The 22,378-nt window shown below is 33.0% G+C and overlaps 1 protein-coding gene and 1 non-coding gene across 2 annotated transcripts; both read right to left on the minus strand.

Annotated features, from left to right (window-relative positions):
• Nucleotides 1–2,489: 2,489 nt before the first annotated feature.
• On the minus strand, nt 2,490–22,378 carry Tmem167a (transmembrane protein 167A). Its single transcript, XM_047556342.1, has 4 exons — nt 22,260–22,378; nt 10,724–10,833; nt 7,367–7,401; nt 2,490–2,823 (listed from the first exon to the last, which is right to left on the minus strand). The coding sequence occupies exons 1-4, from the start codon at nt 22,260–22,262 to the stop codon at nt 2,753–2,755; spliced, it is 219 nt and encodes a 72-aa protein (XP_047412298.1). The 5' UTR covers nt 22,263–22,378; the 3' UTR covers nt 2,490–2,752.
• On the minus strand, nt 10,057–10,191 carry LOC124987770 (small nucleolar RNA U109). The gene has a single exon (XR_007109279.1). It is a non-coding gene; the product is annotated as a small nucleolar RNA U109 (small nucleolar RNA).

The raw sequence follows: 22,378 nt of genomic DNA on the forward strand, positions 1-22,378 counted from the left end.
TGTTTTGTCCTAAGTTAAACTAGGGTAATCATCTTACCACTAAGATGAAGAGTTCTATTACAAATTACATATTGCCATTTTTCCCAGCATGGAAAGCTACTTTGAATTTGAACATGTAAGAACATTCAGGCTAGTGCCTGAAACAGTAGAACAAGCTTTAACAAGACACTGTTGGGTTTGAATCTCAACTTTTTTAAGCCACAGGGGGAATTCTACAGACTATGTGGATTTTTGATTGACCCTCTTTTAAGACTGCCCGGACAGGAGACATATCCCTAGCACAGCTGAAGCTAATCAGGAGCTAAATATAAGCACAAAACAAAATCTCAGAGACGGAATTAAAAGACAAAAGAGCAAGAAAGGAGGCTAGGGAGAGCATGACTTCTGCATGCATCCTAACTTCAAGTTCTGTGGTAAGTCTATGTGACCACAGGCAGGGGGAGGGCATCTGATGATTCGGTCAATCTTTAATCTTCTTTTACATCTCCCACCACCTTCCACCTACTAGAAGGCAAGTATCTGAATATTCTGTGGGCTTAAAACCACCTACACCGCCCTTTGGGTTAGAGAATAGGATTCAGTGGTAACTCTTTGAAAAACATACATTAAAGAAAATGCTAATTGCTTTTCTTCATAGGCTTTTGTGGTTTCCCCCCAACTCAAAAAGAACTTGTGTTTCAAAAGGTCAGAATGGTTTGGGTTAGAAATAAGTTGCCTCCCACTCTGTTCAGCATCTACATACAGTAAAGTTTTATATGTTACCAAAAATTTTCTTTCTTTTAGGTACTGGGTACTGAACTCAGAGGCACTTGACCACTGAGCCACATCCCCAACCTATTTTGTATTTTATTTAGAGATCAGGGTCTTACTGAGTTGTTTAGTGCCTTTGCTTTTGCTGAGGCTGGCTTTGAATTCATTATTTTCCTGCTTCAGCCTCCCAATCCTCTGGGATTACGGGTATGCACCACCAAACACGGCACCACAAATTCTCTAAGAAAATCATTTCTTCCTCTCCTTCTTGGAAATGCCAAATTAAAGTGTCTTATAACTGATCTCTAGACTCCTCTTTACTTTTTCATACTAGATTGTGTCACCATACAAAAAGGTGACAAAGTTTTTGAAAAGTCCAGTTGGTAGCAGAGCTGGACAACAGATGGTCACCTAGAAATCAGACTTAGAAAGGTGACTTACTTTGTAAGTATTCTGACAAGAGTGTCCTATTTTGGGGACAGCCTGAAAATCCTTGACCTAATGCGAAGCCCAAGAGGCAGTTCAGAGTAGGAACAATTATCATAAGCAGATTCCTTGTCCAGAGCAAAATATACCACTTTTAACCAACCTCAGACAGGGCAACACATAAGCTTTACCAGATGTTTTCAAGAATTCATTGCAAGTAGTTTAAGGTGGTTTTAAAAAAACCAATAGTTTCCAATTCTATACTGTTTCTATAGAAGCAGCTATTAGTAGGTTAAAAATAATTCCTAAATCAAAATGCAGTCTATAAAAATAAAAAACAAATAAAATTTATGAAAAAAAATTTCTAAGTAGTTTTCTTTAAAAGGAAGGTTTCTTCTTTTTGTCTTTAACAAGGACTTTTAACAGCTGACAGAAGTAACATCTAATTAATAAATACTACCTACAATGGGTCATTTTTTGGTAAGATTTAAGTTCCTCTTAGCTTTGAAATAATACATAAATTTCAGTTTGACTGAAAGAAATGTTAACCATATGTTTATAACTGTCCTCTTGTAAGATACTTATGCCATTAGTGTACACACAGGTAAATAGAGATTTGTTTATCACCTACAAAGTTCTGAGAGATTCTAATTCAAGTCGGCAGAACATAAACTAGATTTAAAGTGCTGTATTACAAAAACAAAAATTCAGTTAATTTGGGGGGCAACTAAAATGTTCCATTTTGAAAAGTCAACATGAAAAAGAATAAAAAACACAGAATTATCATTCTATAATTGTTCTGGTTTGCTCTTTTCATTCTAAGAATGTTCTTTTTTCAGAGAACCATAGCTAGCTGGTCAAACTCATGCTTAAGATGTGTCCATACTCCATCAGAGGTGTCAGAGGCTTCTATGCCAGTAGGCTAGTCCAAACACTCTTCTATTAAATATGAATGTTTTCCCAGTACTGCTTTTAAATCACATCTCATTTATCTTCCTCTTTAATAACTGCATAGGCTTGTTTTGAATATTTTAAACACCACTAATAAACGACAAAATTTGTTAAGAGTAGAGGCACTCTGGTTAATGTGTGGCCAGAGGAAAAGTAAGCATTATTGAATATGAATGCAATCCTTACCAACACAAAATTGAACCATTTTCTCAATTAAAAAAGCTAATCCAAAGAGGTCTCATTCTATGAAGACTTATCATTTCCGAATCATAGTGAAAGGAACTTGAATAATTAACCAATTTTGCTTTCTACTATGTGCCTTAAAGATACTCTACTAAAAATTGATATCAGACACAAAAGAATGACATTTGCACAGAATGTAATATTGTAGTGACAGTACTGAGGTTGATTGTTACATACTATCAAATTCTGTATTAAATGGTTATATCTTAGTTATTTATACAACGTTGGTCCAATAACATAAAAATAGAGAACACAATCTGGAAATTTATCTCATTCAATGTTCAGAGATAAAAGGGTTAACCATTCTTTCCATTATTTTCTGCAGGTAAGTCCATGTTCACACTGAAATCTGATGGCAATTAAATCCTGGCATTTTTCCAAGCTACTGTATGAAAAGGATGCTGAAGGCCATCACTACACAGCATACCGCAACATAAGGACTCTTTCGTTCACCTGTTGAAAAAAAAAATCATTTTAATTGAATGACTAACATGGACATGATAAGGTTATTACTATAGGAGAGGAATACACATGAATCAAGATAAAATTCTTGCCTCTGAGGTCTATACATTAGTTCAAGAACAAGGAAGTAGAGCACGACAGAAAACATGTCAAATATGGAATGAACTAACCTGCACTAACTTATTTCTGTGACTACCTCCTTTGTAATTTTTTTTTTTTCCTTTGTAATTATTTAGAAAACTCTGAAAGTGCTATTCCTGTGTTACTGCATTAAGACAAAATATTAAAAATATAATGCAGGATATGTAGGATTGAGATCCAAGAGAAATGACCTGAAGCAACGAAAGTCAAATAATTAATTGACGGAAGTCAAATAATTAATTTTCTTCTTATAAAACAATTTCTACCTATAAAATGAAATTCAACATACAATATTTAGCCATAATTTTTTTTCATTGCTGTAATGGATTTTTTTCATGTAATGAACATGTAGAGGGATAGGAAGAAGCAGCTTTAATGAAAAAAATAAGTAGGATGGTCAATAAAACTGCATTTAAAAAAATTGATATAAAATGTTTAATAAAAAATGTAGAGAAAATATTTCTGAGATAGATATTCACTCATATCAAGTTTTTTTTTTTTTTTAAATAGATAAGTATCCCTTATCTGAAATGTTTAGAATAAGAAGTATTTCATATTTCAGAGTTTTTCAGATTTTGGGTTATTAGTATAGACTTTACTATCTGAGTATCCCTAGTCTGAAATCCTTAAAAGCTCCAAAATCCAAAATTTTTGGACACCACATCTGTACTCAAAAAATTTCAGATTCTCAAGCATTTTGATTTTCAGATTAGGAATGCTCAACCTTAATCTGATTACTCAGGTAAGAAATACCTAACTTAAAACAATCACTTCTGTATGAATTCAATTTTCACATTAAGGAGTATTTATATTCAAAGACTTTCCTTTGCATGATGTGGACCTTAAGTTGGCTTGGGAAATTACTTTGCAAACAGATCCAGTGACTGTAAGTTAATACAAATTCATCCTAACCTTTTCTATTTCTTTAGAAAATTGCAAGGTATACTAGTTCATAAGGCACCAGGCATAAGAACAAAGGAAGGAGAAAGAAATCAATTGACAAATAATCCTGAGCTATACTTGGTGTCCTCTAGTAGAGATGGATTATAATCCCTTCACTTGTATTTTTCTATGATGTTTACAGCTAACTCTAGCCCAGTAAGCAAATTCCTTACTTTACTTAGGAAGTTCAGTTAACTACCACTGGAAAAATGTCAATCTTGACCACACTTATTATCTAAAATCCTCAAGGCCATTTTCAATTACAGAGCTTCCTCACTGAATTCACATTGCCATGTTTTCATTAAGTTTTTATCTTTGTGCTTGTTCAATGACAATAGTTACCGAAAATAATACACATATATACAAAAGCCAACATTTGGTATTTTTCTGAAAAGTGTTTTTATAGTCACAGACATTTAATGGATTGCCTTCCATTTAAAGGAAAACCCAGAAAGTGGAGAAATGTTCTTCACCATACCATCATTTCAACTGAAAAAACAATTTTTTAAACTATAAAATATATTGGATCATAATTTTAAACACTGCTAATTTTTTTTCTTTAATTATTTTTCTTTTTAAAAATTTTTTACAGAAAGCCAAGTTATTACACAAAATAAAAATACCTAATTCCTACACAAATTTCAGATAGATAGTAAGTCTGTCACTTATGAGAGCCACTCTCATTGTTTAGGACAGTCCTATTAAACACCTAAAGGAAGGCATTAATACTGATCTAAGTTTTCCATCTGCTGAAAATTAATTTTTTAGGAAGTTCTTCTCTTCATAATCCTCTGACTTAGAATGCTATAATTTACATATGGGTTTCATTTTCCTGTTTTTAATTTTCTTAAAAGAGATTGCCATCTGGTAGAGTTAAACATCTCTGGTTGAACTTGGATAAGAATGTTACTTCTTGTCTGGTCTTAGGTCTGTGTAAGTGAATGTGAAACAGTTGCTGTAATGTGATGTGTAACATGATCAGATGATTTGGCCAGGTCTTTTCCCATTAAAACAGCATCTTCTCTTTGTGGATATATTGTGTGTCAAGAAAAGAAGAGCATGTGCTTGAGAAAGCAGCATATAGCATCAACATTTTCAAAGCTACTTTGCTTAAAAAAAAAAAAAAAAAAGCTAATGCTTTCCATAATTGGCAAGAATGAATACTTTTAGTTGAACCATTCAACCTATGGCACATATATAGTCAAGGGAGGAAAATGGAAATAATAAAAGCAAGCAAAGAAAAAAGGCACCATTTATAATTAGATATAAAAACAGATTATAGATCATTAAAAATGCTACAAACTAGATTTCTTCACCTTTAGCTATACTCTCTTCAGGCAATTGTGAACAAAAGGGTCACTCAGGTTGGCTACTGAATGGAGCTGTACATATTTTTCTAATGTATTACATAAAATGGACTTAAAATGCCTTAAAATTTCTTTGTAAGTTAGCAATTAAACAATACAACTCAGATGGAACTTGGTCTCTTAATTCCAGGCCCACTTTTTCATTATTTTCTTTCTTTCAGTTTAAATGAATATCCTTAGTACTCTATTTCTTGGCAATATTCTTTTATTTCTTTTTCAGGGTGACTTGTCTCTTTAGCAAGCAGTTTGGTTTAAATATATTTACATTAACCATTAGCTATTAGTATTAACTAACAAGGGTGATATTTTGTCTCTATCTTTCTCTTCTGAGTTTTCTTTGAAGTGCTTAAGATTTTTTCTGTTATTTCAAGGTTTGCAGCTGTTGTGCAGGACCTAGTGCCAGATAAGTATGCACCACAGATCTCTGTAAATCTAGGCCAGACCTTCTCAACTCCAGCACTACAGAATCTTGGCATGCACAGTTCTGTTGTGAGGGGCTGTCCTGCACACCCTTGGATGTTTAGCAAGATCCTAGACTCACTATATGTCCCCTATTTTGCTTTTGACAATTAGAACTTTCTTTAGACAATGCCAAATGTCTCCTAAAAACCACTTATTTAGGCTACATCTGTGCTGTTATTAACTTAAGGTCAATGCAATTTCTTACCAAAGATTCTCATGCCTGTCTTCCTAAGAGAGAATACAGTATGACCAAAAACACAGAGAAAGGACAACTTAACATTTAAAAGCACATTGAATTTACTGAAAGATAATGTCAATTTCCAAAGTCACTATATTATATGAGGGCCTTTATGTTTATACTCTCATTTTCTACAAACCTGAGAGGTCAGGGAATGTCATCTCATCATCACATATTTAGAAAGAACTTCTGGATAATTTATTATGCTTACAAATTCCACTGTTAATGGGGTATTGCCTATCATTATACATTCAATGGAAGAAAAACTGCTGTGAAAATTAGTTTAATGGCTAACATAGGAATCTTGGAAGAAGATTTAAAGACCTGAAGACAAATATATACTATAACTGTCTTGTCTTCTGATTACATGACTTTGATTCCCAGATCATCATCTTTAGAAAAAATTGTGTTATGTAGTATAAGAACTTAGTTTGTATGTTTCCACCTCTAATCATTGTTTCAATCTTCTAAAATTTCCACATCTCCATGGAGATGAAAATCAAAGTAAAACACAATATTCTAAAGGGAACATAGTTGATCTAAGGAAATAACTCTTAAATTCCCCAGCCTGTTTAAAGTTATAGATTTGAGGCATCTAGACTGTTGTTAGACTGGCTAACTAGATTAAATATCTAACGCAGAATATTCTGCATTATGAAAGTACATAGCTTTGTGAAAGAAAAAATTAGCTATGCATACATTCAATGTTAGGAGTAATAAAAATCAAATAATTTTTTTGTTTGCAAATAATCCAAAAAGGACAACAAATATTCATTTTCAGTCCAAGTATTGTTAATTAAGAACAAATGCCATGAAATGGTTTTTGTTTGAAATCAGGTATGTTACCGAAAGAGTCTAATTTATTATTCAAGAATACTGGTGAATTTTCTAATCATTTTGAGCCTACTATGTGAAGCACACAGTAATGTTTCTTTATATATATTTGAGAAAGGGATAAGAATAATATCTACATGTAGAGACATACAAGTTTTGAATAATGTTAAGCTTTTCAGATGAGAAATCCATCCTTTTATCAAAATGGTATACAAGATACAGAACAGCAATGCTCTATACTATGAATATGTATATAAAATTATACACATTTGTTTAAAATCTCAAAATTAGGAATGCATGGCATTTGATATCTGAATTAGAGAGGCTTTTCTTTTAACTCTCTATTAATGAAATATTATAAAATATTGACCAAATCTAGTTTTAAATAGCAGAAGAAAAAGAACTTGATGAAATTCTACAAACTTTTCAAAAGTGCATGTAATTGGGAAGTCTGCACTTTTAAAAGTGACATTTGATTTTTGTGACAATGACATAAGTAAACTGATAACATTTATAGCTGAAGAAATGAAGGGAAATCATGGATACTTACCAATTCTGGCACACTTCCAAAATATTCCCAATAGTCTGCACAGAATTAAAAAAAGTGACCATTGATTACTGGCAGGGTAACTTACTCTGTAAATATCATATACAAAATTAATTATATACTGTTAATTTAACCGTTAAAGTTTTACTTCAAATCTGAAATCTGCTTGTTTGATGCTGAACTATCATTCATGTATCAAAGTGGGACACAACAGCATATCAATCATCAGTGGCTAAAAACTGATGTGAACTGAAATATAGGCAGTTATAGGTCAAAACTAGTGTAAAAATTAATGTGTGAGTAGTAAAAATTTGCATAACGGCTTCCTGTACTAGTTCAGTCAACTTTATGCAAGTGCTTTACCACCTTTAAAAACAGAAAAAAAAAAAAAAAAAAAAAAGGAAAGAAAAGCAGAAAATTGCTCAATGGTGCTTGTTTCTACTCCCAGTTACATGGAAGGCTGAGAAGGGAGGACTGCAAGTTTGCAGCCAGCCTGAGTAATTTAGAAAGACCCTGTCTCAAAATTAAGATATTACAAGGGCTGGGGATGCAGTTCCATGATAGAGCACTTGCTAGCATATGCAAGAGGCCCTGGTTTAATTCCCAGTACCACCTAAAGAAAAAAAAAAAAAAAAAAAAAAAGGGTAAAAAATTTGGCAATTTAAGTATTAATTTTGAAAAAATGATATATAACCACAGGTGTCTGATGAATTCTGACATTACACTAAAATTTTTTATAGATTAACTATATTTAAATAATCTATAGTCATGAACTGCAGTGATACTACTTATCTGTGTCATTCAATTAAGGGAAATATAGTATATAGCAGTTTTCAATGTAAGAAAAAAGTATGTAGCTGTTTTTAATAAAAAGTTTCAGAGTTTAGGAGAAACTAAGTATATAAGTTCACTAAATATTACATTTAAAACACATATTCTAGAAGAACTAGAATGAAGATGTTCCTTTCAACTCCATGAATGACTATAAATTAAATACATATAAATGGAAACATTATTTATTTGGCACATATAAAAAACAACAGCTTTGAAAAGAATAAACCAGTTCAGACATCAATGAACAGAGATATCTACAAAAATAGCATTGTAGACACTACTTTGCTGGCCTGACAAATGACAAGAATTATAAGTGGAATTACATACGGTTACAAATTAAGATAAACCAACATTATTTTTTGCTAACATTATAACTGGCTCAACAAAATCACAAAATTTAAATTTCAGAGAAATTTATAAGATACTCTTTTTTTTGCCCAGATAAATGGCTGGTTAATGAATCATTATATCTGAATATTAAGATTGAAAGAAAATACTGGAATGCTGGTTCAATTAATTCCAATGTATGTTCTTCCTCCAAAAGTATACAATTTCCTGACCTCAAAGCAAAAAGTTTCTTAGTTCATTTTCAATTAATGAGCAAAAATACAAGTTTATTAAAAAGGATGGACATTCTGAAAACTAAAACAATTTTACTGTAGGAATAAAAGGACAATGGCCAAACACATTTCTGTAAGGAAGATAAGCTTATATAAAAGGCTAGATTGTACTTAAACTTAGTCCTACTTACTGACTGCATAACAGCAGCCAGGTTATTTGCCCTCTTTTTTTTTTTTGGTGCTGGGCCAGGGCCTTATGCTTACAAGGCAAGCACTCTACAGACTGAGCTACCTCCCCAGCCCTATTTGTCCTCTTTAATATTAGCATAATCACTTTCATGGGGTTGTTTTGAGGAACACATGAGTAGATTATGTAAAAAGTCCTAAGAATAGTGACTAATATGCTGTGTTTGGCTGTACTGGCTAAAGGCACATGTGATACTAATTCTAGACATTACTTAAAATTGGTTTACATTTCTTCATCAAAACATAGAAGAAAATAGGTTAAGCATATGCAAACCCATATAGGTTCCTTGATTCTAAAACCTATTGATCATAATACCACTAATAATTTAAAGCTACTCTGGTTGCAGGGGTAGGCTGAGGTTGCCCAGAACAGGTTATCTGAAGCTCCTCCATGATGTTCCATGGAAAAGCTTCAGATAGTGCTCCACTGAACATAGTCAGAAATCATTATATCACAAAATCAGATCTTTACAAGTCTTTTGTTCTAGAATGACAAAGTACAATCAAGAAAATGATTTTGGATTTTTCAACATACTTCTCTACCTAGAAATATTTCTGCAATATCACAAACATTTCTTAAAAAAACAGGAACTATTTTAGTTGATAAAAACTAATTATGCTTCTTAGTGTCATGGCTGTACAACAGTAAATACATCTGCTGATATAGCTATAAGTTCAATGAAACTAGGAAAAAGATAAAGAAGTGACATTTTACTGCTGCTTAGTTCTATATTATTTGAAGTAGCAAAAATGAAGTTAGGTTAAATAGTGCAGTTATTAAGAACTTGCTTTATCCAATCTTTCTAGACATCTCCACTTAAGCATGGTATATATAATAAAGAAAAGTTGATTATGAGTCTTATAAAAAACATGTAATTATAATAGGAAGGGACAGAGTCTATAAAAATATTTTCTACAGAAAACACATGTACAAATCAAAATGGTGCTTAACATTTACACAGGATAAACAAAGACTTTAAAAAAGCCTTTCAATAGTTGACTGTATTAATCTAGACATTAAAATGTAAAAACAGGTATGCTTTTTGGGATTCTTTATGTTGGAGAAATATACTACCACTCAACCTCTACTGTAAGGTTGGCAGCCCTGAGAACTCCTTTGTTAATGTAGCATGTTATGGATGCATTTCTGCACCCAAAGCAGTGAGGGGCAGACATTTCCACATGCAAGCTACTTTCTTTTGAAAGAAAATTTTCATCATAGCATCAGAAAAGTAAAATAGCCTATTGTATTATTATATGACTATTCTTTTAATGACATCAATTTTAATATTTTATTAGATATTACGTATTATATTAGAATTCCCAACAACTGATTAATGAGACTAAAGTATTGAACAATAAGTACAATAGGAGTTCAGAGAAAAAGGTGAAATGGAGAAGACAATGTGTACAAAGAAGGTAGGACATTGTCATAATAACTGATGGACAATTAACATGTTTTCATCGTTAGTGGGTTAAACAAAATCCCTCAAATACTTTTTTTCAACAGGTTAAATTTCAGGTCACATTTTAGATCACTTGTGAAATTTATCTTGTAATTTAGAAAGATACTGTAAATATGAGGTTTTAGATTTTTAAAGATAGGGAGAAAATATAAAAAGTGATTATAAAACTAAACTACAAACAATTAAATTACCTAACAATTTTCATGGTAATTTACATTCAATGTCTGTAAGATCAGATATCATTAGTAACATACCCAGTTTTATTTCTGTCGAGGACGCTGGGTGCCAAGGACCGGATATAAGCACAGGTACATATAAGCAGCAATATTACAGTCAACAGACTCTGAAAATTGAAAATGGCAGACTAAAAAGAGAGGGAAAAAAAAAACACAAAAAACAAAAAACAAATTAATATCACAGGAAAAACTGTCTAGATAAGACCAGACAATTCCTTATTAAAACTCATGCTTTTATTCAACAAGGCAAACAGAATGACACATCTGACAACACATAAAATCCAGAATCATGAATTGTTCCACAGGTTCATATTCCTCTGCACTCTTTGGGCTAAGGAATGCAGGAGATGCAGCAGAAATTATAAATTTCAAAACTCATAAAATTTTATGAATTCAAAAGAGCTGACCAAAGCTGAATTCATATGTAAAAAATACAGACATTCTAGACAGAACACCACTACTACTCTGCCAGTAGCTAGCCAGTAGTTAGTTTTAAATCTGTGAAGCTAGGTGAGACTGGGGAAAAAGATGAAATGTTGACTAAAGTTTTTTCCAATTTTGAACTTTTTCTGGGATAAATATGCTTCAAGAGATTATATTCCATGCCTGGACAAACAGTAGGCAATAAGATATTGCTTGCTTTTCTTTACTATTTTCTTCTTCTTTTTTTTCCCTGTAGGCTCTTTTAAAGTCATCAGTTAATAGTTCTTATTCTAAAGGTTAACATAGGAATCATAAGAAACCATAAGTTTTCATAGTCAAACAGGAAATCAGGTTTCTAGTCAAAGTAAGAGATATGCTTACTCTTTAAAAAGTTCAAGCATCACCCTTTTCAGAAAGTCTCCTTGAATATATGTGCTTCCCCTCTCCTACTTCATTTAGTATACTCTTTTCTATTCCCACAAAAAATTGCCACTTTTGTTATAATAATTATCCCTGAAGGGTGGGACATTGTTATCAGACTCTCAGTTTCTAACACCTGATCATGTGCTTGATACATGGCAGAAGACCAAACAAGAAATGTCTGAATAAATAAAATAATTTTACAAAAGTGCAGAAATATTAATAGGTTCTTAAAGGCAAATTGTAAAGTTAACCTATACATTTAAAGTGAACCTAATACCCACAAATTATTTTTGAAAGACAATGATTATCGTTTATATTGAAAAATAGCCAGAATTTAACAACTAAAGAAAAAAAAATTGTTAAAATATCCTTTTTAACCTTTTACATATTTTTATAGCCAAGTATAAACTACGGAAAAAAGTAAAAGAATCAATATTTTTAATGAAAAAAAAATGCTTAGGTACAATTCTAAATGGTAGGAAAATAAGGATGCAAGATTTAACAACCAGCACATACCTTGAGCTATATAGGCCTTTTATTACATAAACCTGTAAGTTTTATCTAATTCTCAACTTTGATGGATTTCCCAAATTTTCTAAGTATTACCTAATATGGTCTAAAAAAAAGAACAAAATGATTTGTAGTTACCATTTTAATACTTCTCTATGCAAATAACTTCATGGATATAGGAAAGGTAAAATTTAATGTGGCTTGCTTTTTAACTGAATTGGGTTTTAATTTTGCATCCTTCACTGCAAGTGATAACTATGGATTGGTTTTAGATAGAACACAAGGTACCTCACAATGCTCGTCTTTCAAAGGTCACATTTTAAACATGTATACGAATATTTTAGCAGATAGTATTATATCATAACCTCATGAAATACAAAGCCAATTGCCTCCTAGCCAACACAACTAAATGTACATTTAGCATGTATTCTGTTTGGGGAACAAGGCTAGGTGCTGGGGAGCATGATTTCTTCTTTCCAGTAGTTTATGGTTAACAATTAGTGATATTCGCTAAGTACTTGTACTATTTATCTCCATTATCTGAGGTAGACATTATTATTACCTTTCCATTATAGATTAGATTATGGAGGCACACAGCAGCCATAATCAAGCTAGAAAAGGACAAGTACTTTCTAAACTAAATAGCAACACACTGTAGCATGTGCAAATGATGGCTTGAGCCATGGGGACAAAGAATGTTTTCATAAAGAAAAGTTTCAAGGAGAAAGCAGGAACACAGTTATATTTCAAGAGGGAACAATTTAGAATAGAGAGCAAGCTCCAGAAGTCACAATAATGTGGGGTGGGGTGCTCGGTAAGGAAAGGGTACAGAAGAAGGAATCTATATGTTCTATATAAGGGAATAATGAGCAGACTTACTGTACTAAACACAGCAAAGATTCCTGTAGTTTGTGGTTGGAAAAGAACCTGGATAACTGCAGAGTGCACTTATCATCTATCATCCTAATGATTATGTAAATTCATGATTTTGTCATGTTTTCTTTCCTTCCCTGAATGCCTTCTTAAATGTGCTTAAATGATGATGTCCAAGACTAGTTTCTCAGTACATGTGTAGTAGGAGAGGGGTAGGGTCGATGATGAAACACTGGTTATATGAAGGTTTATCTTACTCTTCTCTTTACCTTTGTATGTTTTAACTTTTTTCATAATAAAAGATAAAGAGGCACTTAAAAACACGCCTGCTATTAAATTGGAGTGTGTATACATACATTTGTGTTTGAAACTATTTATAAATGGAAATTGTTTACAAGTACAAAATATATGATACATAGAACTTGGCTTTAGGGTTTAAAGGTTCTAAAATTTAAACAATCTTAGATGGCAAAGTTTTATAGATGTACTTAAGACTTTGGTCAAAAGAGCGTTTTCTAAGTTATAGACACTAGCCTGTTACCTATAGCATTCTTCTTAATGTTTAGCATCTGTAGAACCCTGACACAAAATTTCAGTCTCAGGGAAAAAGGAAACAGATGTCCCTATTCAGTAGAATAACTAGAACCTTCAATATAAAAATGTTATTGAAGATGATGAGCACAAAATAGAAAGATAAAAGAAAGTGGTCAAATAAGTAAAACTCATTTACTGAGTTTTTTTTTTTTTTCAAATCCTTTAAATCATGAAGTCTATTTCAAAGTAGTTTTTCTGAATATGCTATCTGTTCTTGCCTGATTGGTAGACTGATTGATTCTTCTAGTCTTAATTCTAGAATCACCTGTGAAATGTCCTGTTCCCCACTCTACACACCAATCAGGACCTTAGTATGTCTATGTATTACATACATTCTTCCTATGTTAGTACCCCTCAACTGCAGTATAGTTTTTTCCTCCATCTTGAGATTTTTATAATTACCATACTATTAAATGAATTAGTATATAGCAGTTGCTAAAAATGGTGAATGAACAATATTTTAACAAATGCAAGAGCACACACAAATTCTAAATTAACAGCGAGCATTACTTAAAAACAGTCAAAAGAAGTGTAGATGAGATGGCTACATTAATTTAAATATTCAAGAGAAACATACACATACTTTTGTACCTTTATATTTATTTGTCAAAGATATTTTGGAAAACCAAGTGGAAAGAATTCTCAGGTCCAAGGTCTACCTAATTTTCAGTGGTAGTCTAATAGCTAATAAACTTCGTTTTTGTACCTGATAAAACTAATGTTTTAAGATTATAGACAGTTCCCAATTTTACAATGGTTTGACTTTTTCAACTTTATAATTGTGCTGAAGCAATACACATTCAGTAGAAACTGTACTTCAAGTATGGAATTTTTTTCTAGACTAGTGATATGTAGTATGATACTCTTTCTGATGCTGATCAGTGGCAATGAGCTGCAGCTCATCATAGGACCATGAGAGTAACAACTGATACTTTGAAGTGCTATATTGCTAAACTATGATACTGAGTAGGTTAGGTGTATTAAATGCTTTCTCAACTTTATTTTCAACTTACAATATACTTAGTAAAGACATAACCCCATTGTAAATGCATAAGCACGTGTACACAAAATTAAGAGCTACATATACAAATAGAGTACTCACATGATCCTTCATTTTAAGGGTCTCAGGCTTTTATATGTAACATCAGTGAGAAACATTTACACTATGTACACTTACTAAAACAAAGCCTAGCTAGGTGTAGTAGCACATGTCTGCAATCCCACCTACTCAGTAGGCTGAGGCAGAATTTCGAGTTTGAAGCCACCCCTTGGAATTTAGTGAAACTCTGTCTCAAAATAAAAAATAAAAAGGGCTGAGGCTGTAACTTAGTGGTAAAGCACTCCCGAGTTCAATCTCCAGCACCAAAAATAAATAAATTTTAAAAAAAAGAAAACCTATGCCAAGAATGACTTCAGAAGATTATTAATATTAAAACATGGGGGCTGGGGCTGTAGATCCAAGGCACAGCGCTTGCCTAGCATGCATGAGGTGCTGGGTTCAATCCCTAGCATCACATAAAAGTAAACAAACAAAATAAAGGCATGTTGTCCATTTACAACTATGAAAACAAAAAACAAACATATGCACAGTAGGAAAGGATATAATTATATTTATAAAAACAGGTTGTCTTATATCTCATAGTTTCTTAGTTCTGATTTATGTTATTTAATGTTGAACAGTTAAATTATTAAACTGGGCTGCATGCTTTTTCTTTTGCCTTTTAGGTACTGTCATAGGGTCTGCTGATTCTGAGGCTTATTGATTAAAAGTCAAAACTAGTATGAATATGGCAATGCATTTTAAAGGCAGATACTGGTCACATCATCTAGCATACTTTTAAATAGCACTTGATTTTATGTTTTAAATACATTTTTCTCTCATACTGGCACTCTATTTTTAGGGACTCTTACTTACTAAGTGAAGAGAAATATGGATAACATCAGATTTATAGTATTCCCACTGCTAGTGGGAATTCCAAATAAGAAGGCAGATGTTGTATGGCTGCTTTCATATCTCCCTACAAATTCGCATTAATCTTGGTTTTGTTCTCTTTAAAGAAATAAATGCTTAGTTTTTCACATTGCTCAACAAAATAAGCTGACTTTCAAAAAAACAAAAAAAAAGGAATTCTCAACAGCAAATAGATCTTTCTCTACAGTTTTTTTTTGGCCAACTGTACTAAAATAATAACCAAGGAATAGAATTTTACAACAAAAGATATTAAAGACTCAGATTCACTTTAACATGGATGTATATAATTCATGATTAAAGATGCTATATTGACAGTTGCTATTTTAAATATGTAATTATTTAAAAAATAAAAATATGCATAAGTTAATATATCTCAAATTCAAAGTACATTTTATGCTTTTCAATACCTTTGTTTCTAAAAATATCACATTTTCTCATAGATGATATAGTTTATAGGAATAATACTGTAAAAACTTATCCCTATGTCTGAATATCAAAAAACAAAGGTGTGAAAAATGTCATAAATGCAAAGGTAAAGATTTCTAAAGACCTCGACAATCATTTAAAATAGTGGTTATATAACAGCCATATTAACTACCAACACCCACAATACACTATGCTCTTGGTCTAAATCAATTTGCTAGTTAGTGAGGATTTTGTCTTTTTGTTTTTATTTTAAATATATGACCAATATAGGATAATATAGATACATGCAAAGTATAATACAAAAAATCTTCACCGTGCTCTTTCCATTCCTTAGCCTAACAAGATGATCACTATTAACAACCTATTTCATAAAAAGACACAGGTTCTTCTGAGCATAATAATATATTTTTTTTTTTGGGGGGGGGGTACTGGGGATTGTACTCAGGGGCACTCAGCCACTAAGTCACATCCCCCAGCCCTATTTTGTATTTTATTTAGAGACAGCGTCTCACTGAGCAGCTTCGTACCTCTCTGTTGCAGAGGCTTTAAACTCTGGATCATCCTGTCTTCAACCTCCCGTGCTGCTGGGATCATTTTTTTTTTAAAACAAGCCATCACTATAAGAGTAAGTTTCCTAAAACTATCCTTAAAAACAGACAACAAAGAATGAACAACTTTCCTCAGGTACACAGAGCTCTTAGATCTTTTTAGAGGTGGAGGATAGTGCCATGGCTAAGGTCTAGAGTAGTTCTGAAAGTAGTTTTGAATTCTGGGTCTACTTTATCCTAGCTGTATGACCTTAGTTATGTTTATTTTGTGCTTTAGATTCCTATCTGTAAAAAAGGAGATTATTTTACTAACCCTTATTAATAGGCAGTTTGTCTCTCTATTTTCACTATTATAGCTAAATTAATCTATTCTTTCACCAATGCAGGTTATTTTGGGGTTGTTAAGAGGGGGAAGAGAGTACTAGAATTGCTCGAGGGAAAACATTTGCATTTGATGGGGTCTTTAGTTTGCATTCTATAAAGGTTGTACACACACACACACAATTTGTATTTTCATTGTTTTTATTGAAGTTAAGAGAGCTTTTTGTGACAATTAGATAGCTCACATCTTTTAAATGAGCTGCAGAACATGTCGGAAAGTAAAACTTTCCTCTCTAATGAAATACTTGTTTCCTATTCTACTGTAACTGATTAACACAAACAATGGTTTAAAAACAACACAAATTTATTATCTTATAGCTCTAGACTTCAGAAATCTAAAATGGATTTGGTGGTTCCTTCTAGAAATTCTGGGGAAGAATCTGTTTACTTGCTTCTAGAGACCCCCTACTCCCTCTCAAATATCCTTATAATTAAATTGCCCTTTCTCCTCATAATCCAGAATCTCCATATATCAAAATTATGAACTTAAATCATATGAGAAAGTTCTTTTTGCCATGTATGATAATATATTCACTGGTGTAGGGTGGGGGGACATTCTGTTTACTATACCTATAAATATTTCTTTTCTATAAAGGGTATCAATGACATTTCCTTGATATTGGGCTGCATGTGGTACCCTCTGGTGCATAATTTCAAATAAAGTCAGAATAGTAACTCCTGAGGTTGTAAAATGCAGCTGCCCTGCATCGACTTGTGCTAATAGTACTAAAATGGCATTGGAGGCCCACAATTTTTCTCCAAAATCCCTTCTATTATTACTCTGTACTGCAGATATTCTCCTGCTCATAATTAATCAGAACTTCTGATATGCTTAAACTGAGGTAATTTATCCAAATTGGAAAAAATAAACTTGTTGAGTCAATTACTTTGTATAATCATTCTGAAGTAAATCATAATTTGTAAGGTCTTTTGAAAGAAAAAAATAATTAAGATTTTTTTCATTTGGTTATCATTACAGTAGATGCAATAATTTATTAATGAATAGATGGACACAGTTTAATGCAAACCTTAATGTTCTGAACATGAAATTACTTGCAATGTTGATAAATTTTTTATAATTCTCTATTTTTAAGTCCATTTGAAAAATTAGGAATTTTTTCTTCAGATTCAATTTCTTATTGTATTTTATCTATTAAGATAAAATTTCTCATCTTGAGTCATTCCTGAATGCTAAAATTATAATCATTGAGTTTGGATATAAGGATAAAAGTTCTATATAGATTTTTTTTTTTTTTGGAGGGGATGACTAAGTTGAAAAGCTCAAGGTATTTGCTAAAAAAAATTTAAAGGGAAAGAGTCAATCAATATAAAGGTACAAAAAGACCCTATGAGGAAAACAGAACTATATACTTTAAAATGTTAAACACACTTTGCTTAGAGAATGATCCATGATTGGCTATTAACCACACTCAATCTACAGAAAGAAATTCTACTGAACCTACAGTATTTTCATTAGTATTGAATCACTTTGGCTCCATGTAGTGAATTTAATTTTAGAATTATGTTGACTGCCTCCTATGTTGGAAATAAATTTTACTGACAAATTCCTCTAACTTAAATCAAGACACTTTAAAACAAACATGGAATACTAAACACGAAATTAAAAACTTGTATTAGTATCTACTTCTTTTATATGAAACCAGTTTATTCCTCTCTGATGGTACAGAGGAACAAAGAAATGACACTCCTGACCTAATTATGATAAAAATTATACAGTACTGGAAAAGTGGGTCAGTATTTATCATTTACAAATATAGGTCAGATTAGCATTTTCCAACTAGTTTCTACTTATAAACTCATATGTGCTACTACCATATCTTAAAATGCAAAACATGGAAGTGCAGGGATAAACATTAGCTTCAAATGAATGTACGCTCATACCACCTACCCAAGATAAGTCATCAGAACTGATGGAACACATAACCTTTCTCCATTGCACCAGTGGCTACTAAACATTTGTATTATTTAATATATAAAATTTGTCTTTGGATAGATTTACATTTTTATTTGTCATTTTCATTTGTAAAATGAGGGCACTATGCTAAATGTTCATTTGATCTTGCCAGTCTTGTTTCGAAAAGGAATACCCTTCTCTACTTGGACTGTACTTAAAAACTTTTCATGGTTATGAGTACAGTTGCAGTCTGAAGTAGATAACACCTCAACTCTGTTTTCCACTGGCAAAACCTGTGGCCATTTAGTTATCCTCATTGCAGGATGTGTACAATGAATTTGCCATTTGTGCTACTCCGTTTTGGAGCTATTTTATAGCAACTTGGATTTAAGCGTAAGGCTACAAAGATGTCAAAAGTGTTAAGAGAAGGCATATGTGAAACTGAAGAACAGAGTGAAAAAGAATGAATAAATGCTTCACATCAGCAAAATAAAATGATTTGACAGAAGGTATTCTGAAAGACCAAGAGTAAATCATGCTATAAAGGAGCACTTGACCATGGAATCAGGAAAAGACAGACTGATAAAATGGAAATGCTTCTGAAAACTGGAGGTAAGACATACTATAACCCTGACTGCTCATTAGAATCATCTAGAGCTTTTAAAAAGAATGCCCCCAAATATGTTCTTAGTTGATCTGGAATCTGTAGTTTCTCAAAAGTGTTTACTTGCAGATTTAAAGGATTTTGTTGAGAGGAACTACATCCACATTGGATTTCTATTATTTTAATGTTGTGGTCTCAAAAGTGAAGTTCATGTCAAGGGTTCATGAAGACAAAACTATTTTTATAATACAAGAAATCTGGTTTCTACTGTGATATCATTTTCACTGATGATGCAAAAGGAATAGTGGCAATACAATTATCACCTTAATCGCCCCAACCCTATTCAAACCTTGCTTTTTCTCTTAAATTTTTAGCAGAACTAATGGTATTATTTTCAGTACACAGGGCACAGGTTTGGTGACAAAAGGAGTTCTTAAGTTTAAATCTTAGCTTCACTATTTATAAGTGCTGTGATCTTGGACAAGAGACTTAATATTTTTATCTAGTTTTTCTTTTCATTTGTAAAATATGGTCAGCACTTTTAATATAATACTGCACAAGCTTCATTTTTTTAAAGAGTTAAAATCTATGTATAAGGGTTTTTTTTTTGGTTGTTGTTTGTTTTAAATTTTAACAGTTTAAGAGAATATCCAGCAGGTTATCCCTGCTGGGGATCTCAGTCCCAATTCCTCTTCAATATTACCAGTCACCTGTGTATCTTTTCATAGCCATTCTAGACATACAAGAATAACTACAGTTGGTCCTCTGTATCTGTGGTTCCAAATCCACAGATTCAACCAAGCATGGACTCAAAATATTGGGAAAAAAAATGTATACCTGTACTGAACACGTTTTTCTTGGCATCATTCTCAAAACAATGCAGAACGACAATTATTTACACAGCATATTGGGTATTAAGAGTAATACAGAAAAAAAAAAGAGTAATACAAAGAGGATTTAAAGTGCATGGGAAGATGTGTGTATATTGTATGCAAATACACTTTATATAGGTGACTGAGATTTTAGTATATTTGGGAGGGTCCTAAAATCAATTTCCCAGGGATGAAAAGGGACACTTATATGTTTGAAGGCAACAAATCACTAGACTTATTTTATCCACAATTCTACTGTTTCTATTCATAGCATGAAGATTACCAGCATCTACAATTAAAATGTTTAGGTTCTGGCTTCACTATCTACTAGGTGCGTGATCCCAGGTACTTTCTTGTACCTCATTTCCTTCACCTGTAAACATCTACTCAGAAGTTGTGAGCATAAAATAAAAACAATGTATATAAATTAGTTTTTGAATACAGTCTGGTGCATAGCAAGTACTAATCAATAAAAGCTATTATTGTTATTTTTGGAAAAGGAAGCAGACCAAGACAGTTTACTACTGATCTTCAACTCTATCTTGCTTTTAGCTAGTGCATATGACAGGATTTTGAAAAGAAGGATGTATCTTTGACTTGTGTAATGAGTAAAATAATTCAATCTCAGCTTCCAGGAAGATATGCAAGAATGAGTCGTCCTACTACTTTTAAATTGAAAAAGGAACACACTTTTCACTAAAATAAGTTAAATGACACCCTTAAAAGCAAATGTTTCCTGTATTGGAGTAGGTGGGAAAAGAAGCTGAAAGGGAAAATAAAAGCCTTACTTGAAGAAAGAATAATGTGCCAATAAATTTATCTCCTTTAGCAGGTGGTAAACTTGGCCAGGAAAGTTTGACTTATGCCCTACTATAATCAAACTTGTCAGCGTAAAGTAGGCAAGATTAATTAATTTTTGGCTATAAGTCTAAGGTTTGTGTGCTGTATGGGATTCTGCAGGAACTTCTGGGAACACAAACTCATTAACATTTTTGTCACTGAAATTCTTGGATTTTGGAAGGGTCATGGTTGCTTTTGACTATAATACTATGCATACATCCGTTCCCCATGATAATAAAAGCTATATTTGGCACACAGACTTCAAAACTTACCATGAGGGCTTTGTGTAAGGCTGTTGGCATTTACCATAATGAAAGTAAAATGCTTTCAGATAATAGCTTCAGAGATTCCACTATTAACTGCCCTTACACCCATCTCCTGGTTTAATTTTTTTTTTTCTGAAAATGTCTTTTGCGATTTTGTGATTTAATATTAAAGTTCTTCTGAGAGAACTAAATTACCAAAGGAATCTACAATAAAACAAAATAAAATACATGCAAGAACCTAATGCAGCACTGAGGGAGGGAAGCCGAGGTCAAACATATGAGAAGTACATTAAGCTCTTAGACGAGAAACCCACTTTTGCTCTGTACTTCAATCATTAAAAACTATAGTTTGGAATGAAGCATCTTTAGGATCGACAGAATGATTTGGGAAGGGTTCAAAAAGGTCAATGATTCAACAGGTGAAAGTAAAGGTGTTGAGTCTGGTGTAAAAAAAAAAAGGAGATCAAATTAAAAAACCCTGGCTCAAACAGATAGAGGTAAGGAAACACACACACACACACACACACACACACACACACAAAGGAGCAGAAAATAGAGAAGCTCTAAATTCCAAAGATTCAATGCCCACAGATAATACATATGTAACCGACCGATTAATCAAGTAGCGCATCTCCCCTAAACAAGAAAGGAAAGAGCCACGGCTAGTGGGATCGAGATCCAAGACCCCGGGGTCCTCTTTGGAAGGTCAGCCCGAATTCTCTCTGGTTGGACATGCAGGGGCCACATGGCTCCATGGCCTGTACACCCTCCGAGTCCCGGGAAATTCAAGATAGTGACAGAGCTCTTTGGCTCGCGCACTCAGGGCAACCGCACAAACCCGTTGCCCTAGCGCGGGGCATAGACCCTGCGCGAAGCTCAGCCGCAACCCGGTAGCCCCGGTTCTTACCATAGTGAGGCCAGCGATGCCCCAGCCACATCACGCTTCCGGGCCCAGGGCGGAAGAGGCGTGCACGCTCCCTGCCCTTCTCCTCTCTTCAGCAGTCCAGTTGGGCCTATCACGGCACC

This window comes from Sciurus carolinensis, chromosome 6, assembly GCF_902686445.1.
Source record: "Sciurus carolinensis chromosome 6, mSciCar1.2, whole genome shotgun sequence".
Lineage (NCBI taxonomy): Eukaryota > Metazoa > Chordata > Mammalia > Rodentia > Sciuridae > Sciurus > Sciurus carolinensis.